This window comes from Argentina silus (genome assembly GCF_951799395.1).
Source record: "Argentina silus genome assembly, chromosome: 9".
Lineage (NCBI taxonomy): Eukaryota > Metazoa > Chordata > Actinopteri > Argentiniformes > Argentinidae > Argentina > Argentina silus.
Genome location: NC_139663.1, coordinates 5,461,211 through 5,489,010, shown reverse-complemented (window position 1 = coordinate 5,489,010; position 27,800 = coordinate 5,461,211). Strand labels below are relative to the sequence as shown.

The window sequence follows — 27,800 nt, the reverse complement described above, 5'->3', positions numbered from 1 at the left end:
GGTCATCGTACACCCCTACCCATCGCCTAGGCAACATTGATTCTCCATCCCATTACTCGGTCGGTCGGGGTAAGAGACTGCTAGCGACTGGCTGGTGTTATGAGCCATGTATATCACTGTGACAAGGGAAGGAACCTGTAGCCTGTTAGCCTGCTGCCAAGTACCAAGACGCAAGCACACACACAGCCTGGCCTGCAGGATAAGACTGCTGCAGCTCTATATCTCAGACCCTGTAGATCGACAGTTTGTCCTCCTATCCCAAACACCAGGTTATACTCAGTGTCTTATGACACAGCAGTGCGTCTCGACTCCCCTCTGGAACATTCTGGAATCCACTGACACGAGGAGAGGGAAAAAAAAAAACTGGATGTTTTGGTCCACATTCCTGAGAGGGTTTTTCTGAAAACCTGCACTCCCCTCCGCAAAGAAAATGCCACCCATCAATTAGATTAGGGGGAAGCCCAGAAGAGCCACAGTGAAGCAGGCATTTTTTCCACCCATAATTTCCTTGGCATGTTGAGGAGTGTCTCCTCACCTGAAATGACACAATAAAATGACCGTGGTGGGGTTTACATAATGGTGCACTAGTCTAGGCTGGGGCCAGACTCTCAACCAGTCACTGGCCAGCATGGAGCACTCCTCTGCACTCCTCTGCTCTGCTCTGCACTGCATACAGAGTGACTCTCTGAACAACACAACCCCACTGCTCCTACTAACCCTCACCGGGGGGAGGGTTAGAGAGGCAGATTGATAGAGAGATAGACAAAGCGATATGGAGGGGAAAGATTCGAGAGCGGGATACACAGAGAGGGATACAGAAAGGGAGAGACATAGAGATAGAGAACAGAGAGAGATAGGGAAAGGGAGAGATGAAGAGAGGGGGAAATACAGTGTCGGTGTGTGCCTGTGTGTGTGTGTGTGTGTGTGTGCCTGTGTGTGTGTGTGTGTGTGTGTGTGTATTTTGTGTGTGTGTGTGTGAGTGAGTGAGTGAGTTCCTTTACACCAGAGGTTTGCTCCTGTATTATGGCATTTGTATGCTCAGCACACACACAGCCTAGTGCAGGGACACTCTCAAACCTGTTTAGCACCCACTTATTTATTCTGCTCTAATTCAACTCCTCACCAGGGCTATCCGCACAGCACCCCCACCCCCTCTCTCCCTCACTCGCCCCCACCATGGTCCAGCAGCACTGCAGTAGCACCTGGGCATACCTCTCCACCATGCTGGCTTTGCCCTGGGTCCAGTTGCCCTGCTCTCTGGGTCTCAGTCAATACTGCAGACAGGCAACACTACTTTTCAGCCAGAGCCATCGAGACATAGATCCAGGGAACTGGGAGAAGCTTGCTCCCACCAAACACATACAGGAGCAGGAGCGGTGTACATGCTGGGCTAGCAATGAGCTCCCTCTCCCTCTTCACTGCGGACCCAGAAAAGGCACCCCCCCCCCGCCCCCCTTCCCCCCACCCCGTCCCATCAAGTGATACAGCACAGTTCTGCCATGAGAAAAACACAGGCTGAGGCAGGCATTGGTGCTGCGACGCCACACACACACATCTCAACGCCCTCAGCTTTACCCATGTTAAGATGACATGTCATACAACACAGGATCACAGCACTATAGGACCATCCTCCCCTCTGGTTACCATAGAGACTGGGATGTTGCAGGGGGTCTGAATACAGAGGGGAAAAGGCAGCCCCACTGATAAGACTACTGTATGTGTCATGCTTCCATAAATAAAATACAGGCCAGCCAACAGTAGTCTACACAGCCTTAAGAGCAAATAAGGAAATTATGATGATGATGATGATGATAACGACGATGATGATGATGAATGAAAGAGGGAAGGAGGACCTCACATAGGCCTACAGTAATAAACAGTGACACACAATTGTGTCCTGTTGTCAGCAGCCTAACCAACACCTGTCCCACAAGCCAGGTTCAGAGAAGAGTCACCATTATAAATACAAAAAAATAACTTTCATCAGCACAAATAAATGCAGCAGATAAAGTGTGTATTTGATAGTCAGTCTGTAAAGTCATTCAGATAGCATCTGCATCACAGTGATGTATGTGTCAGTCAGTCAATTTAATCTGGAGGACCCTTACCTGTGTCAAAATGGGAACTGAAGGCAAAACTAGAATTAAAAAATGCTGAAGACATGACAATCACAGGAAAAGCCACGAACATCCTCCTTGTTAGGCTTGAGATGTGATGCAGGGTACAGAAAATACGAAATGGTCAAGAAAAATGCTTGACTAAAGGACATTTAGGCGAATTTTAGACAAATGCTGCATTTTATTCCGTGACACTCTTGGAGACGCCGAGCGCGCTATTCTACTCCACAATCAGATGAATCGGATTAAGAAACAAATCTTGATAAACATTTCCGTTGTTTTTTGTTTAGAATGTGAGACCGCAGCCATTTATTTGACTGTCAGACAATAACAACAATAGCTTCTCCCACGCTTTTCCGTCATCTAACCGGTTATTTCTGGAGTGGTTTTCAGTGTCGCGTACTGAGTCAGGGACACATACGGTGAGCGCCTATCGACGTGATTCTGCTATTTACATCGTTTTCGTTTTTGTCTCTGCACCAACCCTCTGGCAGTCTTCCAGTTGCATCCTTCTCAAAAATCCATTTCTCCTCGAGCACTGTCTTCTGAGAAGAGCAAGGCAACATAACGGAAAACATAGAATTATGTATGTTCGCTATCCCTAAGAATATTAGGTATTCATTACGCATTTGAGAAGCTGTGCCGCCAGGCAAAGCGCCATCTTGCAAAAGGTGTCCTGGTTCTGGAATCTCGCTGACTCCGCTCCGGAATCTGCAATCTTCCCAGTGGGGAGGGGGGTGCTAGGAGGAGTGAAAAGAGGGGGAGTGAAGGGACTGCGTCTGGGAATGTACCTGTTCACTTGGTTGTACAGGTTATAATGAGAGTATAATATATATAAATAATAATTTCTATCGTGTGTGTGTGTGTGTGTGTGTGTGTGTGTGTGTGTGTGTGTGTGTGTGTGTGTGTGTGTGTGTGAGAGAGAGAGAGAGAGAGAGAGAGAGCACAGTCTCTCTCTCTCTCTCTCTCTCTCTCTATCTATCTTTCATTTGATTTCCACGGGCTTGATTGACATATTTATTCCTGTCTATGGGACACTATGCATCTATCCCATGACCAGATAATGTAATAATATCCCCTCTCCAGACCTCTTTCCTGCTTCTGACAAGGACCCTGGAAAAATGTCAAAAACACAGAAAGACATGTCCTCTTATCAACTCACTGCTTACTTCCTCCTCTGTCCCTCTTATTTCCTCAATGCATTATTGTGCTTTAATATTTGTAATTCAGCTGATGAGTGTATATCAACTGGATTTGACCCCAGGTTTGAATAAAAACCAACACATAAAAGTCTGCGTAATCTGAGAAGGAATTGAGATCTCAGAGAAAGATACAGTAAGCATCTACTCTATGTTGTTTCCACTGTCAGAAAACATCTATTGTTAGTGCAAGCTGACCATTCACAGGCACACATTACAAAACAGACAAAGAGAGAGTTCAGGGACAGCTCTGTTTAGAGAACAAAGGTGTATGGGCGGACAGGGTCAAATGGGCTGCCACCATTGCCATCTTATTACAATACAATACAATACAATAACTTTTATTTTTCCTGTGAGGGAACTTATTTTGTGGAGTGGTAGGCCACACCATCTGTTGCCATTTCAGCACTGAGAAAATAATAAGAAACAAACTAAATACAACAAGACATGTAGACTACGATTGGCTATGATTGGAGTTTTGTAATTGCACTTCGTACACCACAAAATGCAGATATAAACACTCATGCACTGTGCAAAGTGCTCTGTCATGCATGACCCCGCCTCTCTCTCTCTCTCTCTCTCTCTCTCTCTCTCTCTCTCTCTCTCTCTCTCTCTCTCTCTCTCTTTCTCAACCTGCCTGTCAGTCTTCTCAAAAGTGACCACCAGCCTGTAAGCTGATCTCTCAGAGCCCAGGCTGTAAAGCAGACAGGTCATTTATGAGCCCAGTGAACATGTTAAAACACCACAGGACATTTTACTGTAAACTGGACTGATTGTTTATTCTAGTGTTCATCTGAAGCGGACTACAGAGATGTTTATAAAAATAATTTCTAACAGAGACCAGGATTTCATATAAACATTACTGATGGAAGAAGGCCCTCTGTTGATCAGAAAGAGGACTGTACTTTTTTAGACAATTTAACTCTTTAAGGACTGCACTAACATGAACACACAGCAGAGGAGGACAAAGGACCACCAACACTAACTGTGCAAAAACCTGAAGCAAACAACAGAGACCACTCAGAGCATCATATAAACACTACATGGTATTTCTGATAAAAGAAGGCCCTCTGTCAGTGGAAAAGTATAACGTGTGTGTTCTTCTTTACATTTTAACATTTTAACTTCTTTACATTTTAACTTAAGGTCTGCACTGCCATGAACACACATGAGAGAATGACATAGGACCACCAACATTACCTTGGAAATACCCACTCTACAGTAGGGACAGATGGAGCTAGGCCACTGGTAGCAAGAAACAAGCTGATGGTTTCATAACTAATATCTCATGTTATCAGAGTCAGACACAGGAGACATGTTGTGGATCTAACACTGAGTTGAGGGTAAGTGATGCGTTACTGAACCCTCTTCCTCCCTTCCTGCACCCCCCCCCAGGACACACCTGCTGGCCCTCAACTCCTTATTTATAACTCCATGTAAATGAAGAGGTTAACTCCTCTACTCTCAGAACTGTGGGCAGCTGCCCCAGTCTAGTTTCGATAGATCTGCAGGTGGCCAGAGGAGTTGACTAAGACTGAATTACTCATCATTCTATAGGCCATCTTCCTCTCTGGTACAGTTTTAGTGTTTCACAGTTGCAGTGTCAAATAGTTAAGGTATTGTGTAACTTTGTGATTTGCTTAAGGTGGGATGACAGTGGAAGACCCTTCAATTCGTTTCTTATCCTACAATTAGGAGTTTTGATAATTCAGAGGAAATAAGAGTCCAATGTGCTTAAGCACTGTAAAGAGCAACCCATATAATGAGAGTGAAATCTGTGGATCTTTATCTGAGCCTCATACTGTATGTCAATCAACAATGAAAGTAAATGGTGATAGGTTAACTCCAGGGTCCCTCCCTCTCCTCCTCCCTGGTTGTGTCCTTATAGGTGGGTCCTGCAGCCTCTCCTCTCCTCACACTCCAACCCTGCTCATCTCTCAGCTGGACAGTAAGGGCCGTTCACACCACACACTGACAACATGCTGGGGACACTCTGCACTCTCATCACTGCTCTGACATGTAAGGAGACTGACTTACTGGATGGTTTAGTTCATGTTTTATTACTGAGTCTGGATGGTTATCTTTACTCTGTGTGATCTTGTTATTTCCCAGGTGTGAGTGGTGTGATTGTGGTGACACAGAAGCCTCCTGTTGTGACAGTGAGTAAAGGACAGACGGTCAGTATGGACTGTAACCTGGCGACAGTCACTGATAATTCTGCTCGCTGGTATAAACAGGTTCCAGGAGGAGTTCCTCAGTTTGTATTAAAGTGGCACCATAGTTGGAGCTTAGTAACATATGGCTCTGGTTTCTCCTCTCCTAAATTCACCTCTAATCACCAGTCTCAATCAGATTATCGTTTGACTATCAATAATGTGGAGGAGGGAGACTCTGCAGTGTATTACTGTCATACATGGGATAGCTCTGCTAAAGAGCACGTATCACAGTGATTTACACCATGACAAAAACCTCCTCACCAAACACACTCACTTCTGCTTTCTGACATACGCTGCTCAGACAATAAGCTCTCACTGTCAAAAATGATGTCAAGTCAATCTTCACTATGTTTTGCTACTTAATACATGTGCAAACATAAACTGATCATTCCATGATTCTCTTTAATAGTACCATTTTTAATGATAATACAGTTTTCAGTTGTCAATTTATTTGATTACATTTGACCATTTCTACCATACCTTTACTCTGCTGACATGTCAGGAATTCTACACATTTATCACATTTCTATACACATTTAATAACTTTTTAATGTTTTGATTACAAATAGATAAGAGTCTGATGGTTCGTCTTCTGTGTCCTCAGGTGTTCATGGTGTGATTGTTTTAACCCAGAAGCCCTCTGTCCTGACCAAGACCACAGGACAGGAGGTCACTATGGACTGTAACCTGGGGACAGTCACTGATCATTCTGCTCGCTGGTATAAACAGGTTCCAGGAGGAGTTCCTCAGTTTGTATTAAAGTGGCACCATGGTTGGAGCTCAGTAACATATGGCTCTGGTTTCTCCTCTCCTAAATTCACCTCTAATCACCAGTCTAAATCAGATTATCGTTTGACTATCAATAATGTGGAGGAGGGAGACTCTGCAGTGTATTACTGTCATACATGGGATGACTCTGCTAAAGAGAACGTATCACAGTGATTTACACCATGACAAAAACCTCCTCACCAAACACACTCACTTCTGCTTTCTGACATACGCTGCTCAGACAATAAGCTCTCACTGTCAAAAATGATGTCAAGTCAATCTTCACTATGTTTTGCTACTTAATACATGTGCAAACACAAACTGATCATTCCATGATTCTCTTTAATAGTACCATTTTCAATGATAATACAGACCCATGACCTCTGACAGTTGAGAATGAACAGGAGTTTCACACACGTTTCAACTAAAAACAAGATTAAGGATGAATGAAGATCAGTACTTCTGAAACAACAATCATCTGTTATGTATTCAAATTTGACCTTCCTATGTGTACTCTTCTCCAATATCGTACATCCTGAATTACTATATTACTTACAACTTTTATTTATTTATTTATTTATTTTTTGATTTCACACAATGAGCCTGGGAGAGGTTTCTACTCCAGTCTGTAAAAAAATATTTATTTTTTAAATTGTTGTTTATTCCTTGATTGGATGTTTTATTCTGGAATCAGATTAGAAGATTGGTTGCTTATAGTCTCCTCCCTCTCCTCCTCCCTGGTTGTGTCCTTATAGGTGGGTCCTGCAGCCTCTCCTCTCCTCACACTCCAACCCTGCTCATCTCTCAGCTGGACAGTAAGGGCCGTTCACACCACACACTGACAACATGCTGGGGACACTCTGCACTCTCATCACTGCTCTGACAGGTAAAGAAGTTTCAATTTATTTGATTACATTTGACCATTTCTACCATACCTTTACTGTCTGCTGACATGTCAGGAATTCTACACATTTATCACATTTCTATACACATTTAATAACTTTTTAATGTTTTGATTACAAATAGATAAGAGTCTGATGGTTCGTCTTCTGTGTCCTCAGGTGTTCATGGTGTGATTGTTTTAACCCAGAAGCCCTCTGTCCTGACCAAGACCACAGGACAGGAGGTCACTATGGACTGTAACATTGGTAGATATGATGGAAACTACGTCAGTTGGTATAAACAAGTCCCTGGTGGGGCTCCTCAGTATGTTCTCCGTCTAGCCCGTTCTCACAGCTCTCCTGACAACTATGGAGCAGGGTTCTCCTCCAGCCGCTTCAACTCTAAGTCCCTCTCAGACACAGACTACCAGTTCATCATAAAGCAGGGAGAAGCTGGAGACTCTGCAGTATATTACTGTCAGACATATGATGATTCTGCTAAAGAGTACGTATCACAGTGATTAACACCATGACAAAAACCTCACTGACTTCACTTCTGCTTTATGTTGGGCAATCTAAGAGGTGGCTGTTGCAGCTGTTCCATCATTATCGTGAGAGAAAATCGTCATTGTCGTTACCATCATCGTCATCATCATCGTGATCATCATCATCATCATCAATTCCAGATTTAATTTAATGGATTACTTTGACTCATGGATTCAACAGGACAAGACACAAGTAATGGGATTGTGTACGGTTGCTGAACAGAGATGATTCAAGTTCTTGAAAAGAATGTGATGATCTTGACTGGATTGGAGAGACAGAGTGAAGCGCTGCCTGAATAGGATGTTTCAGTTCCTCTCCTCTCTGTTGTGAACGTCAGGAGGTTTTTGTACGACCGTGTATACAAACTGAATCACTGTGGTATTCGGACAAGGCACCAAGCTGATTGTCACTGGTGAGTACCCTTTTACCTTCTGAATCTTATACATTTGTTTCATGTTTTTCTTCAATACATCAGTAGCAACATGCCGTGAATACAATTGATTAAACTTATTTTCAAATTTCATCCAAAATTCTGTTCAAATCACTTACTGAGGACACATTCACAATGTGATACTCTATGTAGCAATTTATGTATTTTACTTATGCTTATTGATACCTAAATTATAGTGCAATGTATCATAAACACTTAATTGTATAATGGAACAGTTTGACAATTCAGAATAAATGCCTTTAATCTTCTATTGCTCTGCATTGCTGTCTGAGATTACGACTGATGTTGTCTCTTCCAGTACAGCGGAATTCACCCTTACTCTGAGATAATACTTGTTTCCATCTTATCTTAAACATTTTGCTCACACGTACTATCAAGTGATGTTCACTTTTTTTATTGTCATGGTAGTTATCTTCATAGGCAGGTACATGTATTGTAATGCACTGTAAGTGTACACATTGAATTAAGAATTAGGTATTTACAAGACCTGTTTTGCGTTGTGTAATTGTGAATACGATTTTCTTATGTCATGTACGTGTGGCATTACATTTTAATTGATTGAATTTCATTGTACATTTACTTACTTGCAAATCTGTTAAATTGATCAAGCATCAACCAGGTACAGTATAACAGTGAAAATATAATGTAGCATGTCTTTTTAATTACTGTGAAATACATTATTTTAGTGTAAATTGTTTGGAGTAAACGTACCATTTAAATTGCAGTTATATAAAGCCTACAGTATAGAATCTTGTGTAATACGTTCTGGTCCCTCCACCTGGCCAGGCTCTACGCTCCCTGCACCTGTCGTGACCATCCTCCCTCCATCCAGTGATGAACTGAAGTCCAGTAAAGCCACTCTGGTGTGTCTGGCCAATCAGATGGCCATGGGCTACGCAGAGGTCAGCTGGACAGCCAATGGGAATCCAGTCGCCAGCGGGATCTCTACGAGCACTGCGGTGCCGCAACCCGACAAGACATTCCAGATGAGCAGCTACCTGGCCATCGAGACGTCTGAATGGAATAAGGACACAGTCTACTCATGCAAAGTGTCTGTGGGGTCAAAGTCCTCAGTGAAGGAGATCAACAAGTCTGAGTGCACCACTGAGTAGTATCAATTATATCACAGAATGCTTTTTGCTATTATATGTTAGCTCATACTGTTAGTGCTTATGAACCTCTTCTGGTATAGAAATGATGTGACAAAGAAAAATACATTGGTCAACAGTGTACATCACAGATTATTTGTATTAGTAGACCCTCTCGTGTTCCATTGCAAATTGACATCAGAGGAATTGTTACAGCTTTGCAATCAACTGTATTGTGCAGAGAATTAATAAAGAGCATTGCAACAACATAAATGTGTGCATTTTGATAACATTTCAGACCAATATCAAATCAGAGATGACATAGCAGTGGATAAAAGCAATTAATTGTAGAGCCTCACGTAATGATCATGTTTTAAAAGTTGAAGGCTTGTATGCTGTAGTAATCAGCCAAATCTTTCAAAAGGACAGTTGATTTAAAAGGAAAGACATGGTGACAGTCTGATTCAGTAGCCCATGTCAGTGTGACATTTCCTGTTTGTTCAGTATCAGAAGGAATCAACACAAGACTGCAATAACATGTCATCCATTAAAAGTGAATATGGTTACCATATTTCATAGTTCTGTATCATGAACTTAGAATGTACAGGGAAGTTGTATTGTCAACATACATTAATGAGATCATCGAACCAGAGAAGTGTGATACTGGTTTATATTTATATTTATGGGTGTATGCTTCCACCTTGTGGCTCAAGGTCCTTCAGTACCGCTACCCTCCCACAACATACTGTATTTGCCCCATTTACAGATGCATCACAACACGCATGAGTCTGAGAGTAACAATACACAGGTTGAAATATGATATGATACATTTAAAGCAGAGACAATGTTTTAGAAATTACTATTACCACATCATATCCATCACTCAGCAACACAATTATAAATCATTTGGATTCTAAAAAAGGAGTGTAGCTTTATGTTTTGCAGCACATGTCAGCTCTTGCCCTTGATGGTCCAGTCCAGGCTTGGGCACTCTCCTTCCTCTTGACCTTATGCTCTGCTCTGTCTAGTAAAGCAAAGATGGTTTATTATGGTGTTCACCTGAAGCAGACAACAGAGACCACTCAGAGCATCATATAAACACTACATGGTATTTCTGATAAAAGAAGGCCCTTTGTCAGTGGAAAAGTGTATAACGTGTGTGTTCTTCTTAACATTTTAACTCTTTAAGGTCTGCACTGCCATGAACACACATGAGAGAATGACATAGGACCACCAACATTACCTTGGAAATACCCACTATACAGTAGGGACAGATGGAGCTAGGCCACTGGTAGCAAGAAACAAGCTGATGGTTTCATAACTAATATCTCATGTTATCAGAGTCAGACACAGGAGACATGTTGTGGTTCTAACACTGAGTTGCAGGTCAGTGATGCGTTACTTAACCCTCTTCCTCCCTTCCTGCACCCCCCCCCCCCCCAGGACACACCTGCTGGCCCTCAACTCCTTATTTATAACTCCATGTAAATGAAGAGGTTAACTCCTCTGCTCTCAGAACTGTGGGCTGCTGCCCCAGTCAGTTTCGATAGATCTGCAGGTGGCCAGAGGAGTTGACTAAGACTGAATTACTCATCATTCTATAGGCCATCTTCCTCTCTGGTACAGTTTTAGTGTTTCACAGTTGCAGTGTCAAATAGTTAAGGTATTGAACTTTGTGATTTGCTTAAGGTGGGATGACAGTGGAAGACCCTTCAATTCGTTTCTTATCCTACAATTAGGAGTTTTGATAATTCAGAGGAAATAAGAGTCCAATGTGCTTAAGCACTGTAAAGAGCAACCCTACTGTATGTCAATCAACAATGAAAGTAAATCATTTTTTTAATGACAAATAGATATTTTAGACTGCTCTGAATGAGGTATAGTTTTTCATTAATATTTTTCATTTTGTCATCTCTTCCAAATATTTACTGTAACAAATCGATATGAGTCTGATGGTTATTCTTCTGTGTGTCCTGTGTTGATGGTGTGATTGTTTTAACCCTGACCAAGACCACAGGACAGGAGGTCACTATGGACTGTAACATTGGTAGATATGATGGAAACTCCGTCCGTTGGTATAAACAAGTCCCTGGTGGGTCTCCTCAGTATGTTCTCCCTCTATACCGTTCTCACAGCTCTCCTGTATCCATTACTGTCAGTCTTTGGATGATTCTGGTAAAGATTATGTATCACAGTGATTCACACCAGGACAAAAACCCTCACTGACTTCACTTCTGCTTTATGTTGGGCAATCTAACAGGTGGCTGTTGCAGCTGTTCAATCATTATCATATCAACCTACTGTATCAACAGAGATGCACTGCATACAGAGAGAAAATCTACATGTTTGAAAAGAGACTGACTTTTCTTTCTTGTGGTGGTCATACACATTTGTTTTATGTTACCACATCAGTAGCAACATTGCAAATTGAAAACATAGGAATTGTTTCAGCTTTGCAATAAACTGTATTGTGCAGAGATTTAATAAAGAACATTACAACAACAAGTTGACATATTTGTGCATTTTGATAACATTTTAGTCCAATATCAATCCTGAGCAACCAGAGATGGCATAGCAGTGGATTCATAAAAGCATTTAAGTGTAGAGCCTCATGTTTTGATAACGTTTTAAAGGTAGACTTACAGTTACAAAGGCTCATATACTGTAATAATCAGCCAAATCTATCAAAAGGACAGTTAATTTGAAAAGGAAAGACATGATTACATTCTACTCTCGCCTATTTGATGCAGTAGCCCATGTCATTGTGTTCATTACCATATTTCATAGTACTGTGTCATAAATGTAGTATGTGCAGTGATGTTTTATTGTCACCATACATTTATGAGAGCATTGAACCAGAGAAGTGTGATACTGGTATATATTTATTTATATATATATATATATACACATATATATATGGGTATATGCTATATGGGTATATGCTGCCACCTGGTGGCTCACGGTCCTTCAGAACCTCTACCCTCCCACAACATAATGTATTTGCCCCATTTACAGATGCATCACGACAAGCATGAGTCTTGGAGTACCACACACAGGTTGAAATATGATATTATACATCTAAAGCAGGTACAATGGTTTTGATATGACTATACACATCATATCCACCACTCAGCAACACGTCAAAACAGGAGGGTCAAAACTATTATGAATCATATGGTGTAGCTGTCTTCTATACATGGTACATTTTCTGGTTCTCAAAAGGAGTGTAGCTTTGTGTTTTGGAGCACATGTCAGTTCTTGCTTTTGATGGTCCATGCTTGTTCTAAAGGAATATAGATATGAGAGACTATAATAATCCCTAAGGTTTGGGCACTCTCCTTCCTCTTGTCCTTGTGGACCATTGCCCTGTGCTCATGCCCCTATCTGGTGCCCTCATCTGTGCCCTGAGCGGTGCCCTCAGAGGTAGCCTGGGGCTGGACGGAACCCTCCGTATGGGGCGGCGAGGGGCAGTCCACACCGGGGGAGGGGGGAGTTTGCCAGCCTGGAGGTCATCCACGAAGGCTTCCACCCTGTTGAACTTATTGGAGAGTGTCCCCAGCTCATCCTTCAGAGAGTTGAACTGCTTGTAGAGGTCTCTCACAGCATCAGACAGAGGCTGGATTCTAGCCCAAATTGGAGCCCAGAACAGCACAGAGGAATGACAGAGACAGAACAGAGAAGATTACTAGAATGGAGGGAACAGTCAGGACACAGCAGACTTTATGCCTTTGCTCTGGTAAAGGAATGACAATGCATACAATTACAACACCATGACATCTACACACCTGTGCCATTGGGGAATCCCAACCTCAGTCCTCTGGACCACATGAGTAAGTTCACACTATAATAATAATATATTATGTAATTATGTAATCTTCAGGAAACATCAGGACAGCAGACACAAAATGTGGGATCCTCATTGAACATCAATGAGAGGTTTCCCGGACCACATCAAGCTGGGTCATTGAGCGTGCAGTCCATCCAGACTTGTTAATGGAGAACGCTTAGAGAAAACATGCTGATACACGTGTGTATTGTTGGCTGTTATGACTCAGAAACCAGTCTTTCCAGGAACGGGTCAATGCTAGTCACTGCTAGTCATCTAGGGGCCAGACCTCTCATCAGTTCACTGAGCCAAGTCCAACAGCTCTTTTGGAGCTCTGTCTCTCCATAATGATGTCATCACTACACCAAAAAAAACTCTCATTAATGTTTCGCTACAGTCATCGATCAAATGAATGACCAATGACTGGCCAACGGTCAAGCGATGAGCAAAAAGGTCGAATTCATTTATAGTATAGCAAAAAATAAGAAATCACATAATGACATAAGTTCTCGTTTTGTCTTCCATTTCTTCTCACTGCTTGTTTCTCTCATGCATTCACAGAGACTATGTTTATACACAGCAGATGAGGAATCCTCTTTCTTGTTGACAGTGTTTCCTACCTGACATATTCAGGCAGGACGGAGGTGGGGTCGTGGACTAGCAGGTCCTTCACCTGGGTCATGATGGCATACTTCCAGTTGTCCAGCACCTGGGTCAGGTTAGCGCAGCTCTTGGTGTGTGTATCGTCTATGGAAGAGTAACCACACTTATGTGAATCTGAATCTGATGTGATGATATTTAATCACAAGCCAGTTAGCACACAATTAATTAATTCATATTTAATTAATTAACACTAATGAATTAATTACATATTTAATTAAATATTAATTAATTCAGCATCATACTACATCATCAATTGATGCTCAGTACACACTTGTTTGCTTGAAAAACTATGATAGATGTAATATCAAGCACTCTGATGTGGCAGACACTTCCATTGATTTAAGTAGTTTATATAAAAAGTTTATAGATACGTTTTACTTTAAAGAGGTGAAAGTACAAACAAATGAATACAATCACTAATGCAAGCTATTTACTCACATCCTGTACCTTTGTGGTCCAACTCAGATGTCTCCTTTCTCCACTTCTGAGCTCCACATAGAGACAGCATAGACAGCAGGGTCAGGGCCCTCCTCATCCTCATCTTCCTCATCAAAACAACAACAACACCAGGACAATGACATCAACCACACCACTATGGTAAAGAGACAAGCCTACAAGAGAAAGGCTGGAATTAGAGTCAAACAAGGACAGAACCTCTCTGAATACATGTGCAGAGCATATTCACCTTATAAAAATGCATACATGCTGAAATGATTATAATTTTACTAGGAATAGATGAGACTAGACTTTGGTCTGTGGATGATTAGTCTGTTTTCATGTCATCCAATATCAAGGGAATGTTTTTCTAAACAACATTTTCACCAAACAGAGTTTCACAACATCCAACACTAGCAATATGTGATTTGTTGAACTGCAGGCTTTTAGCTTGAAACAAATACAACATTATGCAAAGTGAATCATATCGTCAATGATATGCATAGCAGTGTAAATTAGGCATGTATATTCAAAACGGCCAATTTCAAATACTATACCAGGTTGCTAGATGATTTTCCATCATTTATTTTCAAAAGTGATTTAATCTACCTAATACATAACATCAATCAATTCATTATCGTCAATGATATGCATAGCAGTGTAAATTAAGCCTACTGTATATTCAAAACGGCCAATTTCAAATACTATACCAGATGTTAGATGATTTTCCATCATTTATTTTCAAAAGTGATTTAATCTACCTAATACATAACATCAATCAATTCATTTCTATAATAAGAAATAATCTTTGCTACCAGTGGTTTTTGGTGCATGGTAAATACTCTACCTGATTGTGAGGCTGAGCTATGGGCTGTTTTTCCTTAAAGCAGCAGAGAAAAGTCTGTAGTAATCCTGTATCACTGAGGCACTGGATGAACATGGCCTGGGCAGCTCTCTTATAAGTGTCTCCCTAAACTCTTAAGCCATCCCCCACCTGCTCCCGCCCCCTTTAATGAGGAGATCACTCTCCACAGGGCTGTGTAGTCCTGACGTGTACACACACACACACACATGACCCCACACGCACGCCTAAACACACACATAGAGTAAACACACTCATAAACACTTTGGAGGTTTGTTGCAATACAATGTCATCTCTAAAAGCTGTGCCATTCATTTGAATTATGAATTGTGAAATCCCTGACCACATGAAGCCCTGCCTGTTTGTGCATCCTGTACTATGACAGATGATCCATACACCCATGCTAGCCAAGTAATAATTCCTTATCTATCCTCCACATGGGTTCCTCATAGGGGGTGGCTTAGAGCAACCGCACCATCATGCATTCCCCCAGGGCCGGGCCAGGGCTCAGATCCAGTGGAGGTGTTTGATGTAGCAGCATCGCTCCAAGCTCCAGCACAGCATTCCTACTGCCTAGTGTAATCGTCTGTACAACATCTGGGCTTTGACGGGCCCAGCCAACAGCAGTCCCTCCAAATGTCGGGACAGATCAATGCTGCAGAACCGGACCCTGCAGTCCCACGACCAAGGAACACCATACGTGCACCAACATCTCGTAAAAGCTTGGTCTTAATCAAAATCATGTGATGGAGAAATTAAAATACATTTAATGTGTAATGAAACACTAGGATCAACCATTTGGCCACAATTGACATCATCTGTACAAAAGAAAACATTATTGTCCACTTGGTGCGTTGTCTAAATTGGCAGTAGTCATTGCATCACCTGCTATTCGAGATGATAGATTTCAAAGGGAGCCATTGAGAGGTGTAGTCACTATTCAACTTTTCTGTGTTACTCAACATTTAAGTAACACAGAAACACAAGTCTTGATTACTACCATTGGTATTATGTGATCAATCTGGCAGTCACAAATAGACGTCATGAAATTGACACAACCAATTGCACTGATCCAAATATGATCGTCTCAGAAAAACATTGGTCTGTTCTCTCTGTGTGGATAGGAGAGAGGAGGGCCTGTGGCCAGCCCAGGGTCCAAGCCAGCTGGGTCCATAGATGGTTAAGTAGATCCTTGCAGAGCCATCACGGAGTAATGAGAAGAGATGTATGCCTCCTGTGGGACTACGAAAACTCTCTGTGGCTCTGACCCCAGCATGTTGTGGTCTGACCAACTGTGAGGAGATGCTCAGAGAATGTACAAGTCTATTGTGGACATCGCCTTTTCGTGGATATAATTAGTGTGGCTTTACTATGAAAACATTAGAGGACTACACAGTCTGTCATCATCTGTGATTCAAATCTAGACTCACGAGGGTCTCTGACTGAAATAGGTTGCACCTATTAAAACCTATTACACTTGCAAGCAAAGACATTATGGGAGCCTCTTTTTTACTCCAAATCTAGACTCTAAGAGAGCTAGTGTAGGAAAAATCCTGTCTTAAAAAATATGTTTCTATCAAATTACACCTAATGAATTTAGAGCCCAATGATGATTGACAGGATTATGACACAGACTGTGAGCTCCCGGAATAGAGGAGTTGGACAGCGGTGTCAGTATCTCTTTTGGCATGGGGGCCAAAAGACTGACTGGAACGTATAAGGTTTGTTCCTTACAGAGTCTCAATAAAAAATAGAATTTATCAGTGAAACACATTTTCTCTAATATTGAAATAGCAGGCAGGACAAAACATTTGCCAACTCCCATCATTTACCAAGAGCAATTACTTCGGTTACAAAGCAAGTTCATGATTTATCTTCATAGTGCATGCATATTCATATTCATGGAGACTCCAGTCATCACAGCAAGTATGTTTTTGTCAAAGCTTGTGAGGTTCTTATCAAGCTGAAAAATACATGATCCCTTTGACTGCATTCAAGATCCTCTACTGGCAATCCAGTGATGCAAAAATGCAGAGCCCATCTCATGCAGGTCTTAGAGAGAAATTCAGCATGCTGTACTAACTGGATCTCCAGTTTTATCACTGTACAGGAATCTGACTGGGTAATGTTCCTTGGCATCTATCAGACCCTCACCCACACCACCGTCTCTTCAGCGCTATACACGCAGTAACTGTATTACTTTTAATACCACACTATCTTAAACTGACAACATATGGGCCAAATTAGCTAATTGTGTTTGTGTGTGTGTGTGGGGGGGGGGGGGGGGGAGAGTACTGTGACTTGTGTTGTGAAATAGAGTCAACTCTAGTTTACACTGTTGTCAATCTTTGTTATGCAGTCTGACACAGTGTGCAAACCAGCATAGAGGCTCAGGAAGGTTTGGAAACAATGACGTAATCAGGCTCCACAGCAGAATAACAAGACGAAGAGAACATGATGAAAACATGCAGAGAGTGCAGAGAGGACATGAATATTACCAGCCAAACACTGCTCAGACTGTGACCTGTGTGTACTGCATGATAAATAAGATAGAGGTACATTAAGATAGAGAGTGGAACTGAGATACTGTATACTGAAAGGAGACAGCATTGATCATTACTGAGGTCTACCCAAGTGTGACATCCTTCCAACATCCTTCCAAAAAGGAAAAACCTTAAGTTTGGCATGAGAACAAATGTGAAACGGTCAAGTTGATGTTTCTTATCACTTATCCAATGATATCCAATTAATTTATTGGTGCCTCACAAAAGAGATTGAGTTCCATTGTACACTTTCCAGGATCTGTTTGATATTCCAAGAATATGCAAAAGGCAAAAGCTTTCTCTGTGCATGCTTCTAAATTGTGGAACTCATTACCAGAAAACATGAACATGTCCAATCTGAATGTAATTCTAAGCCTATTTTAAAGACATTTCTTTGAATTTCTTACTTACTCTATGGTAATTATGCAGCTTATGTTTTTTAATGACCGGTTTATTTTTGTATTTTTTAGAATGCTTGGAGTGTGAGTGATATACTGTATGAGTGCTTAGAAAATACAGTTGTAATTACCTTTACCTTGAAGAATGAAGGAGTTGAAAACAAATGTATTGTGCATCTGAGTCTGGAATGAAGGATTTACACTTGGGTGACAGAGAGATATGGAAACGCAGCAAGGCTGACATCAAGCCAGGAGAACTGGGAATCCAACCTGTCAGCAGCCACCGTAAATCTCTGCAGAGAGAGAGAGAGAGAGAGAGAGATGCATGAGTGATGATGACTGTGCCCTGAACTCTCCCGCTAATTGTCATCATCGTTTAAAAGGCAACAATTCTAACCTAATCATCATTCCCTCATAGACATGACAAGATAGAATAAGTCTAATCTCCGAACAAAGGAGAGTCTGAATTAGTGAGACTAGAGGAAGACAAGATGTTCTACCCAAACATTGGCCCCACACTGTTATGGGAGATGCATATGTTGCTTGTGCCCGGACTGCTGTGATGTCCAACAGTAGTGTTTTCTGTTAGGGAATAGAAAGAGATGCTGTCCAAGGACCAAGTAGATGTGTATTCCATTCAAGTGAGCGATGTGTGTAAGCAAATGCGATCATACTCAAATCATTTCCCCATCCCTATCCCCATCCCCCGCATCCACTTCTCCATCCCCCCATCCCCAGCCCCATTACTATCACCATCTCCAGCCTCATCCCCATCCCTATCCCCATCCCCATCCCCAGCCCCAGCCCCATTACCATCTCCAGCCTCATCCCCAGCTCCAGCCCAAGGCTCTGCCCTGGCCTTTCCTGCCTCATCGCCAGCTTGATCATAAGCAGTAGACTAATTCCTTCCAGAGGTCTGGGGCAAGGCCAGCACAGGCCTGAGGAAAGAATGACAGCACAGGACCTTAGGTGCCAGTGAGGGGGTAATCTGAGCCTCTCTTTCTCTTTCTCTCTCTCTCTCTCTCTCTCTCTCTCTCTCTCTCTCTCTGTTTTTCACCTTAATGTCACTCCCTTTTTCCCTCCTGCTGCTGTTTGTTGACATACAGCAAGACATCGCAGTCTGCATGATAGCTATATCAGACCTATGAAAATGGATTTTACTCTGGAAAATATCCTCCACACTCCATCTTTTGGGGCATAACAGAAGACATGCAGTAGGGAGTCTCTTCCTCCAGCTAGGACCATGTGCCTGTCAGGACTCATGCCTGGTGACCAACAGAAAAACAGAACAGTTGTAACCTGACCTCATCTACCTTTACGATATGAATCAGTGGTTCCTATTAGCATTGACATTATAACTGCTTCCATGTTGGGGAGACATGTGGCTGCGGTGGATGTTCTCACTCAGGGTACAACTTGAAAGAGACTGGGAGTCCTTACGATGTATGTATTTTCATTGCTGCAACCACAGCCATAATCAAAATTACACCACATAATGACAACACAGAAAGGTACTAAATGCTGACAAAGGTCACTCTACGTTTGCGACAGTTTGGGTGGCGGTGTGTTTTAGCCTGGATTGACTGTGCCACAGGTAAAGAGCAACAGGTAGGGATAATACACATTCTTGTACACAATGAAGGGCTGTAGAGAAGAGGGTAAAAAGCAGGTTTGGAAACATTATATTGAGAGGGGGAGTAGAACCAAAGAGAAACAGACACACATGCAAAAAACGCCCTTGAATTATGATGAGGTGGAGGATTTTCCATAACCCTGAACTCCTACACATGAAGAGATCTTCCTTCTCACACTCCTCAGGAGATATAGAGCAGGTGAGCTAATTACCAGCAGATTGATTCCCCACTCTGATCATTTACATCTGTGTGTGTGTGTGTGTGTGTGTGTGTGTGTGTGTGTGTGTGTGTGTGTGTGTGTGTGTGTGTTTTAGAACCCAATGGCATTTAGAACCCACTAAAAGTAGTTTAAGTCTTCAAGTATAGTTTAGGCTTAGCCTGGACTAGACCAATGAGAATTGTAGGTATGGATGTGTTGTTCAGCTGAAATGATGACAGAGTGAGTAGCCTTGCGGGAGCTGGTAATAGAAAACTATTAACAAGCCTGGACAGCTCCTCAACAGCACTCAACTGTAAAAGAATGGAGTTGTTTTCGTACTAGACTGCAGAAGTGAGTTGGCTTCTGGAGTCAGACGCTTTTCTCATACTGTTGAGAGGTGATAAACTATTTAACATTCCCTTTCAGCTGCTGCAACAAACACCAGCATAGATTGTTTACTGTATGTAACCACATTGGAAGAGGACAATAAACGCCTTGTGTAGTTCAATATAAATGTTACATGTGATACATTGATTATTACGAATAGTAATTGTCACCTTCATTGAGTGTAGACCGCAAAATTGTATTGTATTGTATTTTTGAAGGAATTTATAATTCAATACATCAATACCAATTTGACAGCTCTTGAGAGCTGTTTTGCCTCTTATGCTGTTGAGGTGGACACATTTGTTCATGTTGCACACGTTTGGCTGCTATATAGGGTTGGAAATAGACTGCTATTAGGCCAGAATAGTGCCAGCTGTTCAGTGTCAGCTGTTCACTGTAAATCATGTTGACTAATTAAGGGTTCAAATGGTGGACAATTTGGTCCTTTGAGAGTTTGTTCCACTACTGTGTGGGATCTGAGAGACTGGCATTGGAAGGTAAGGGGTTCAGTTAGCCAAAACATGTCAAAGAAGCTGGAAAATCTGCATATTCCATTCTCAGGACACATACTGTGCTTAGCTCTTCTACCAGGGAAGATCCATACCAAGAGCAAGAGCCAAGCTAAATAGAGAACCTGAGAGTATGGAACCCAAAACCCAGCATGAGCACCTGGATTCCCAACTACCCACAAGGCCAAACTGTCAGCCTGTCCCTTGCTGCCATTGGCTCTCCAGTGATGGATGAGCAGCTGTCAAGGGTGAGCTGCAACACAACCTTACAGTTGTGGAAGAGACTAGTGTGCTCTAGCTAAACTTTAATAGCAATGTATAGCTCATTTTCCAATGGGAGGTGCTCTCATCTCTAGAATCATGCATATGACATACCTGTAGGCCTACATGTATTAAGAACTGGCTTTGGACTGTAGAATTGACAGTGCCCACTGACCAGCCCATGCTTAACCACTGTGATGATGGAGTATACCAGTGATGACTGTGGTGAGTGACTGATAGTTGAAAGAGAATCAGAACAGAATACCAGTGAGCTGTGGGTGCTAGGTACAATGACGCCTTTGATGTCTTTGCTGCCCCTTGAGGGCTACGAATGTGGTCACAACTATTCTAACTGTATCCTGTCCCTGCACTTAAAGTCATCAGTCTTCATCTGATAAAAGCCAGATAAATTGTGTTGATATATAAGCAGGGATAACATATCTCCAGAACTCTGCTCCTCAGAGAAGGTGTCTGTCGGGACTGAGTCCAGTTTTCTGCCTATAGAGTTTTATGAGTTTTGGAGGAGATACCAAGTGCACAGGTGCTAAAGATTTACTGGCATGTCCAACTTGACCCAGAGGCTCATGGCACACTCGTCTCAGTTAGAGAGTCTAGTTTGTAGTTTCCAGGAGATTGCTTTTTATATTTCAGAGACAAACTATTTTGATTAGAACCATAGCCTTGACCATACAGCAATATAGTAAAATGGCAACTTCCAGATCATTTATACAAGATTTTTATTTGCCTCAATTTAATTTACAGGAGACTGCCTCCGCCTGCAAATACAAACAACAACGACCGAACTCTGAACTCTGATTTAAGCGTCATTTCACTGCTTCATCACATGGCTCATGTGATCTGAGTAGGGTCTGTTCTGTGAGCCTCTCTCTTCTCCCTGGAACACTTACTGAGGCGTTCTCTGATGACTCCTTAATCTCTCCACTGTGACTATCACATGATGCTGGAATCCCAAGCCTAGTAGCCCAGAGCACAGGGCTGTACAGCTCCCACAACTTCCTCCTTTTCACTCACTCTCTTCCTCATACTGTACTCTCTTCTATCTGTCCAAGAGTTGATCATTCTGACCAGTTTAGAGGAGAGGGAGAATCCTCTCCCAGCTTTTGGGAATATGAGGATATTCCAAGCGATAAAGGGGATTACTTTCCCCTGGTCCAGGAGGGACACCACACAGACTGAGACCAGCCCACTCATACCAAAGGTACAGTGATAGAAAGCATGTTTACTATTTGTTACGTGTTTACTGTATGTGTATACATTTACTGTAGGATTTCCAGTTGCATGATATGTTCAGTCATGTCAGGGAAAGTCAGGAAACCTCACGGCATAATGTTTGATGGCTGTTCTCTGCTTCTTTTTGAAGGCAAACAGAGATAAACAGGGAGCTGAATCGGTTGTGCATGTGGGGACTGACAACAGCACGGATGAGCAAGCTTCACATCTGGGATTAAGTGATGGACAGAACCAGGATAACTGGTCCTCCAGGAGAACCGGGGAACCCAGACCACATCGGTATTACTCCCTGACTGACTACCTACTCAAGTACCTCCTGTTCTTGAGCAACCTGCTATTTACTGTTCTGGGCCTTGTGGTCCTGGCCCTGGGCCTCTGGGGCCTCATCAACAAAGAGTCCTTTGCCCAGGAGAAGATAGGCCACATCGGTACAGACCCCATGCTGCTGTTTGTGACACTGGGCTTTGTGTTGTCTGTGCTCTGTCTGTCGGGCTGCGTGGGAGCGCTGAGAGAGAACTGCTGCCTACTGCGGATGTTCTCTGCAGCAGTGTTGGTACTGGTGGCGGCCCAGGTCCTGGCTGCCATCGTGGCCTACAGTCTGCAGGGCGAGATAGAGGGCTACCTACGTTCAGGCATGCTGGCAGCCATGGTTCACTACCAGGATGACCTGGACCTGAGGTTCATCACAGATGAGATCCAAACAGGCCTGCAGTGCTGCGGGGTGGACAACTACCGTGACTGGGAGATCAACATGTGAGTATGATGTGATGTGACTATTGACTTGGAGCTTATGTGTGTCAAAAGTATGTGTTATATACAAATTGGAATGATATACAACTTAGCTGTTGAGCTATAGTACATTCTGGTGACTTACTGTATGCTTTTTTTTGTTGATGCTACCAAAATAGATTCACATTATTGTTATTTGAACTTTAATGAACCTATACATGTTTGCTATAGTAAACCTAGCAGCTATTACCTATCATCTATAGGTTCTCTACCATCTCTCTAATCCCCACCATGCTCACCTTCGCCTTCTACAATGCCTCCCTCTCCTGCTCTAGCTTCTCTTTTTCCAGGCTCTGTTTCATTCTTACTTCAGCCACCATCACCACGGCCTCTCTCCTCTTGACGCCTCCATCTCTTTCTCCATCTGTTTCTTATCCTTTAGAAATGTCTCCTTCTCCTTCCACATCCTGAGCATTTCTCGCTCCACCTCTTTTGATTTTCACCCTCTCATTCCTTATCTTATACAATTCTGCTTCTTCCTTCTCTGTCTTTCTAAGTATCTCCTTTGAGGTCTCCCTCTCTTGCTCTAGCTTCTCTTTTTCCTGCCTCAGTTTCACTCTTTCTTCAGCCACTTCTCTAGAATGTCATTGTATGCTGTAGCATTAAGATTTCCCTTCACTGGAACTAAGGGGCCTAGCCCATACCATGAAAAACAGCCCCAGACCATTATTCCTCCTCCACCAAACTTGACAGTTGGCACTATGCATTCAGGCAGGTAGCGTTCTCCTGGCATCTGCCAAACGCAGATTCGTCCGTCAGACTGCCAGATAGTGAAGCGTGATTCATCACTCCAGAGAACGCGTTTCCACTGCTCCAGAGTCCAATGGCGGTGTGCTTTACACCACTCCAGCCGACGCTTGGCATTGCGCATGGTGATGTTAGGCTTGTGTGCAGCTGTTCGGCCATGGAAACCCATTTCATGAAGCTCCCGGCGAACAGTTATTGTACTGACGTTGCTTCCAGAGGCAGTTTGGAACTCTACTTGGTAGTGAGTGTTGCAACCAAGGACAGACAATTTTTACATGTTACGCTCTTCAGCTCTCGGCAGTCCCATTCTGTGAGCTTGTGTGGCCTGCAGCTGAGCTGTTGTTGCTCCTAGACGTTTCCACTTCACAATAACAGCACTTACAATTGACCGGGGAAGCTCTAGCAGGGCCGAAATGTCTAAATTCTGTATATATATCAACGTCATAATGATACCAATATAATATTGACGTATTTTATGTCAAAACAGTTATAGCCAGATAATATGATCCCCCAGACCATATTTGCTTGGTCTGCAGAAATGAACCCCCACTAAAATAATTCGGAGACTATGTTGCACGTTCTGGTAACCTTTCAGTCTGGCTATGAATGCAGTAAGTGAATTAAGGAGTGTAGCCTAATGCAGTAGGCCTATAGCCTAACAAATTCAATAGTACCATAGTAGCATAATGGCACCCAAATTATATTTCTCTTTGGTCACAGAAGGTGATTGCACCAAGAGGAAACCCTCCCTGTGCACAATGGGGACACAGCACTGTAAAACAGAGACAACCAGACAACGTCTTGCTTCATTCACAGGCTTCTCCATCCTTTTATGGAGGGGCGCTACATCATTTGTAGGGGACCACATGTTTACTGTACACTTGTTAATATTGCAAGGATCAATGAATTCCTCTCAATCAATGGATGAGGGCACCCTCTTGCTACAGTACAGGCTTTCCTCCAATAATAATCATGTTTCTGCAGCGCACACAGCTATACTGTAGTACACAGCATTGACCTCAACAATAAGCACACATTATGTAACATAACAACATAAGAACACTCACTATTATTACAAGAATAGAAACACATTTTCCCTTGTCCCCTGTCTCCCACAGGTACTACAACTGCTCAGCCCCGGGGGTCCTGGCCTGTGGTGTCCCTGCTACCTGCTGTGTGGACCCTCTGGAGAACGGCACAGTGTGGAACTCCCAGTGTGGTGTAGGGGCCCAGCAGCTGAGCGAGTTCTCTGCCCAGAGCGTGGTCTTCCTGGGGGGCTGCCTGGGGGGCATGTCCCGCTGGGTGGAGCAGCATACAGGGTTCATAGGGGCAGTAGGCGTCGTTCTCCTGGGGGTACAGGTCTTGGTTCTCTTCATCACCACACGACTGCTGGACAGTATCCAGTGGAGTAAAGCTAGAGCAGGAGACTGATGACTGATGTATCACTACACTCTGATGGACACCTGACCTAATGTAACCTCTCTTCTTGACTTGGATTGCTTTCTCTGATTCCCACACCCCTTCACATGTCCTCTTAAAGGGGTAAAGGGGCAATGAGCTAGCATCCAAAGGAGATGCAGTGGACAAGGCACAATGAATAGCAACAGAGGCAGATGTTTTATCGAAATGTAATCTTAATGACTCCCACATTATTTATGTACTGGTCCAGTTGTTTTGTGTCTCACATCTGGTGCTATGATATGATATATGATATATCATACCTTAGACAAAGCTAAATGTTGACTACCCACCTTTATCTTGGAGCGATTTGTTCCAGGTCATATCATGACTTCAAAGCGCAGGGTTAGGTTTAAAGTACCGAATATGTGTCATACATCATTTCACTTGTGATTCATTTCTTTTGTCTGATTTTCACTCAAATTATGGGGCCGATTTTCCTTGAGGGATAGAATTTCTAATATGAGTGGGTACAATATGTTCCTCAGGAGTTCCTAAGGAGTAGAACTAACAGTAGGGTTCAAATAAAAAGACAAACTTAAAAAACACTTCTCAACCTTTATTCTGAGATTTAGTTCCAACCAATCCAATGAATGCTGCTGATAATTGTACAAAACTCACACATTCCTTAAATTAGCCAGCAATTTAAGGCCAGTAACCTGAGCCAAGCTCATCGCAGATGGCTGCTCTCAGTTACTGCTCCACATGCAAACTCCACAAAACACAGATTCAGCACTCAATGGAATATGGACATGACATATCAAAATGGCTGTCTGTGAATGAGTAGTAAAATATATCTACAGTATAAAAGAGCACAGGCAAAGAACAGTATGCAATATCCATGCATCAATTCAAATAAACATTCTTGTCCATACTGCAGGCCTAGTTAAAATACTGTACAATAATTTAGTTGGTTGAAAGAACTAGGAACTGTACAACAGTATACTGTATAGGAATGATAAGACATTTCTAGAGCAAATATTAGTTGGCATGAAAGCAAATGGTTGTCCCTGAGCTAGCAAATTGTCTGTAGTCCCTTTACATGGGAAACTCAAACTGGCAATATGAGCAAAATGATTACTATTTACAAAAAAATAGAAAAAGGATGAGAAAGATCCAAACTGCAAAGAAATATTTGACATCAGAAGGAGAGATCCTACAGGAGGTACTGTATTAAGGGGAGGGGAAGACCTGATGGTAGATTGAAGAGGGAAATGTATCGGCTAGTTTGTTACTGAAACCATCAAATGTACTTGGCAGAGAGTAATTTAAAATAAAAAAACCGAGTCCTACATGATAGCAGAGATATGAGTCAACTTTGGATTTAGGACACCATACAAAACTAACTGACACAGAAGCGACAGTTAATTTTGGGTGACCTTTTGGAGTTATTGTTGCTGTTGTTGTCTGCAGTGTCATGGGATGTATCCAATTGCTATGGAGAATCCTCTAGCTCAGGTGATAAATGGAGGACTTAAATGATACCGTACTGAGCCAGTTCATGCAGCTCCAGATGACTATAGGCTTCCCAGGGGCAGACGACTGTAATATCTGTAGAGGGAAATATAAAGAGAATTGTAACAGATGATATAATGTAGAATAGCTTCTCTTGACTTCATTTTGTAAAGGTAGGATGCTGTCATTGTCTTTAGTTGGGGCTCCATAAAGTAGTGACACTTACCAAAGCCAAGACCCTCCATCCCAGGAATATCCTCTCCAAATCTGAGGAAAACAATTAACACAACTTCCTTATAATGAAAAATGGCTACAAAGTACTGTGTATCATCTACATTTTGGATAGGTAACCTAGTTACTGGCTGAAATGACTATCACTGAATAATCCCAAAGAATGACTTTCAATAGAATATAAAAGGATTTACGCAATGACACCCCTCTTAGGGGGCTTGCTCTTGAACTGGCGGGTGTTCCTCTGCTTGAACTTGGGTGGGGCCTTTCGTGGAGAGCCAGGGTTAGTGTTAGCGACTCTGATGGCAGCCTTGTTGGCAGCCTTGTTGGCAAACTTCACCTCAGGTTTGGCTACTTCCGGATTCATGTTTCCTTGGTTATCAGAGAATGCTGGGTCTATGCAGAATGTCTGTGGTGATTGATAAAACTGAAGAAATGAAGAAGAAAATAGATTATTGATTATTAATCATTTGAATGATGCTTACTGCCATCTAAAACCCCATTCATAACACCCAATACTGATATATGATATTATCCTGACGGATGAAATGAATGAATAATCTGAGATGAATCATCCCATAGAGATTAGGAACACCTCTATATTAAGAAATCCCCTAAGAGGGTCCAGACTCCTCACGGCTGTACATGGATGATAAGAGTTCCCATAATCCCCTGCCCAAACGAATGAGCAGCCATTGAGCTGCACAGCACCCTGGGTAATCTGATTAGAGGTAGCCTGGACATGCTGCATTTGCTAAAAGTGTTTGAGGGATGTTAGTCAACTGCCCCTCTTATCTGGCCAATCGCAAAAGGAGACCTCTGCAGTCCAGTGTTGTGTTGTCCAGAGAAGCACTGGGAGGACACTAAGATCCAAACAATACCCTTT

The 27,800-nt window shown here is 42.5% G+C and overlaps 4 protein-coding genes across 4 annotated transcripts in view; 2 read left to right on the top strand and 2 right to left on the bottom strand.

Annotated features, from left to right (window-relative positions):
* The window catches only part of LOC310809253 (serine/threonine-protein kinase LMTK1-like), a 30,701-nt gene extending 28,535 nt beyond the window's left edge, over positions 1-2,166 (bottom strand). Inside the window, exon 1 of the mRNA XM_083676447.1 lies at positions 2,109-2,166. Within this exon, the coding sequence (XP_083532573.1) occupies positions 2,109-2,163 (55 nt within the window). The 5' untranslated portion in view covers positions 2,164-2,166. The remainder of the gene's footprint in view (positions 1-2,108) is intronic.
* A 4,889-nt stretch (positions 2,167-7,055) lies between these two features.
* Positions 7,056-9,528, top strand: LOC310809487 (immunoglobulin lambda-1 light chain-like). Its single transcript, XM_083676762.1, has 4 exons — positions 7,056-7,186; positions 7,362-7,694; positions 8,110-8,139; positions 8,965-9,528. The coding sequence occupies exons 1-4, from the start codon at positions 7,147-7,149 to the stop codon at positions 9,288-9,290; spliced, it is 729 nt and encodes a 242-aa protein (XP_083532888.1). The 5' UTR covers positions 7,056-7,146; the 3' UTR covers positions 9,291-9,528.
* A 2,128-nt stretch (positions 9,529-11,656) lies between these two features.
* LOC310810282 (uncharacterized protein) lies at positions 11,657-15,113 on the bottom strand. The gene is made up of 4 exons (XM_083677980.1): positions 15,038-15,113; positions 14,203-14,366; positions 13,713-13,839; positions 11,657-12,889 (listed from the first exon to the last, which is right to left on the bottom strand). Exons 2-4 carry the CDS (start codon positions 14,303-14,305, stop codon positions 12,586-12,588), a joined length of 534 nt encoding a protein of 177 aa, XP_083534106.1. The 5' UTR covers positions 14,306-14,366; positions 15,038-15,113; the 3' UTR covers positions 11,657-12,585.
* A 5,761-nt stretch (positions 15,114-20,874) lies between these two features.
* Positions 20,875-25,201, top strand: tspan10 (tetraspanin 10; the record flags this gene model as incomplete). Its single annotated transcript, XM_083676446.1, has 3 exons — positions 20,875-20,970; positions 22,365-22,987; positions 24,889-25,201. 3 exons carry the CDS (start codon positions 20,875-20,877, stop codon positions 25,199-25,201), a joined length of 1,032 nt encoding a protein of 343 aa, XP_083532572.1.
* Positions 25,202-27,800: the final 2,599 nt, after the last annotated feature.

Excerpts from the sequence above, each read along its gene's own strand:
- LOC310809487 (XM_083676762.1), top strand. The coding sequence starts at position 7,147 with ATGCTGGGGACACTCTGCACTCTCATCACTGCTCTGACAG. Across the intron at positions 7,695-8,109 it reads TTCTGCTAAAGAGTACGTAT|TCGGACAAGGCACCAAGCTG; the intron begins CACAGTGATTAA and ends TCACTGTGGTAT. Across the intron at positions 8,140-8,964 it reads CACCAAGCTGATTGTCACTG|GCTCTACGCTCCCTGCACCT; the intron begins GTGAGTACCCTT and ends CCACCTGGCCAG.
- LOC310810282 (XM_083677980.1), bottom strand. The coding sequence starts at position 14,305 with ATGAGGAAGATGAGGATGAGGAGGGCCCTGACCCTGCTGTCTATGCTG. Across the intron at positions 13,840-14,202 it reads ATCTGAGTTGGACCACAAAG|ACGATACACACACCAAGAGC; the intron begins GTACAGGATGTG and ends ACTCTTCCATAG. Across the intron at positions 12,890-13,712 it reads GTCCTGCCTGAATATGTCAG|AATCCAGCCTCTGTCTGATG; the intron begins GTAGGAAACACT and ends AATTTGGGCTAG.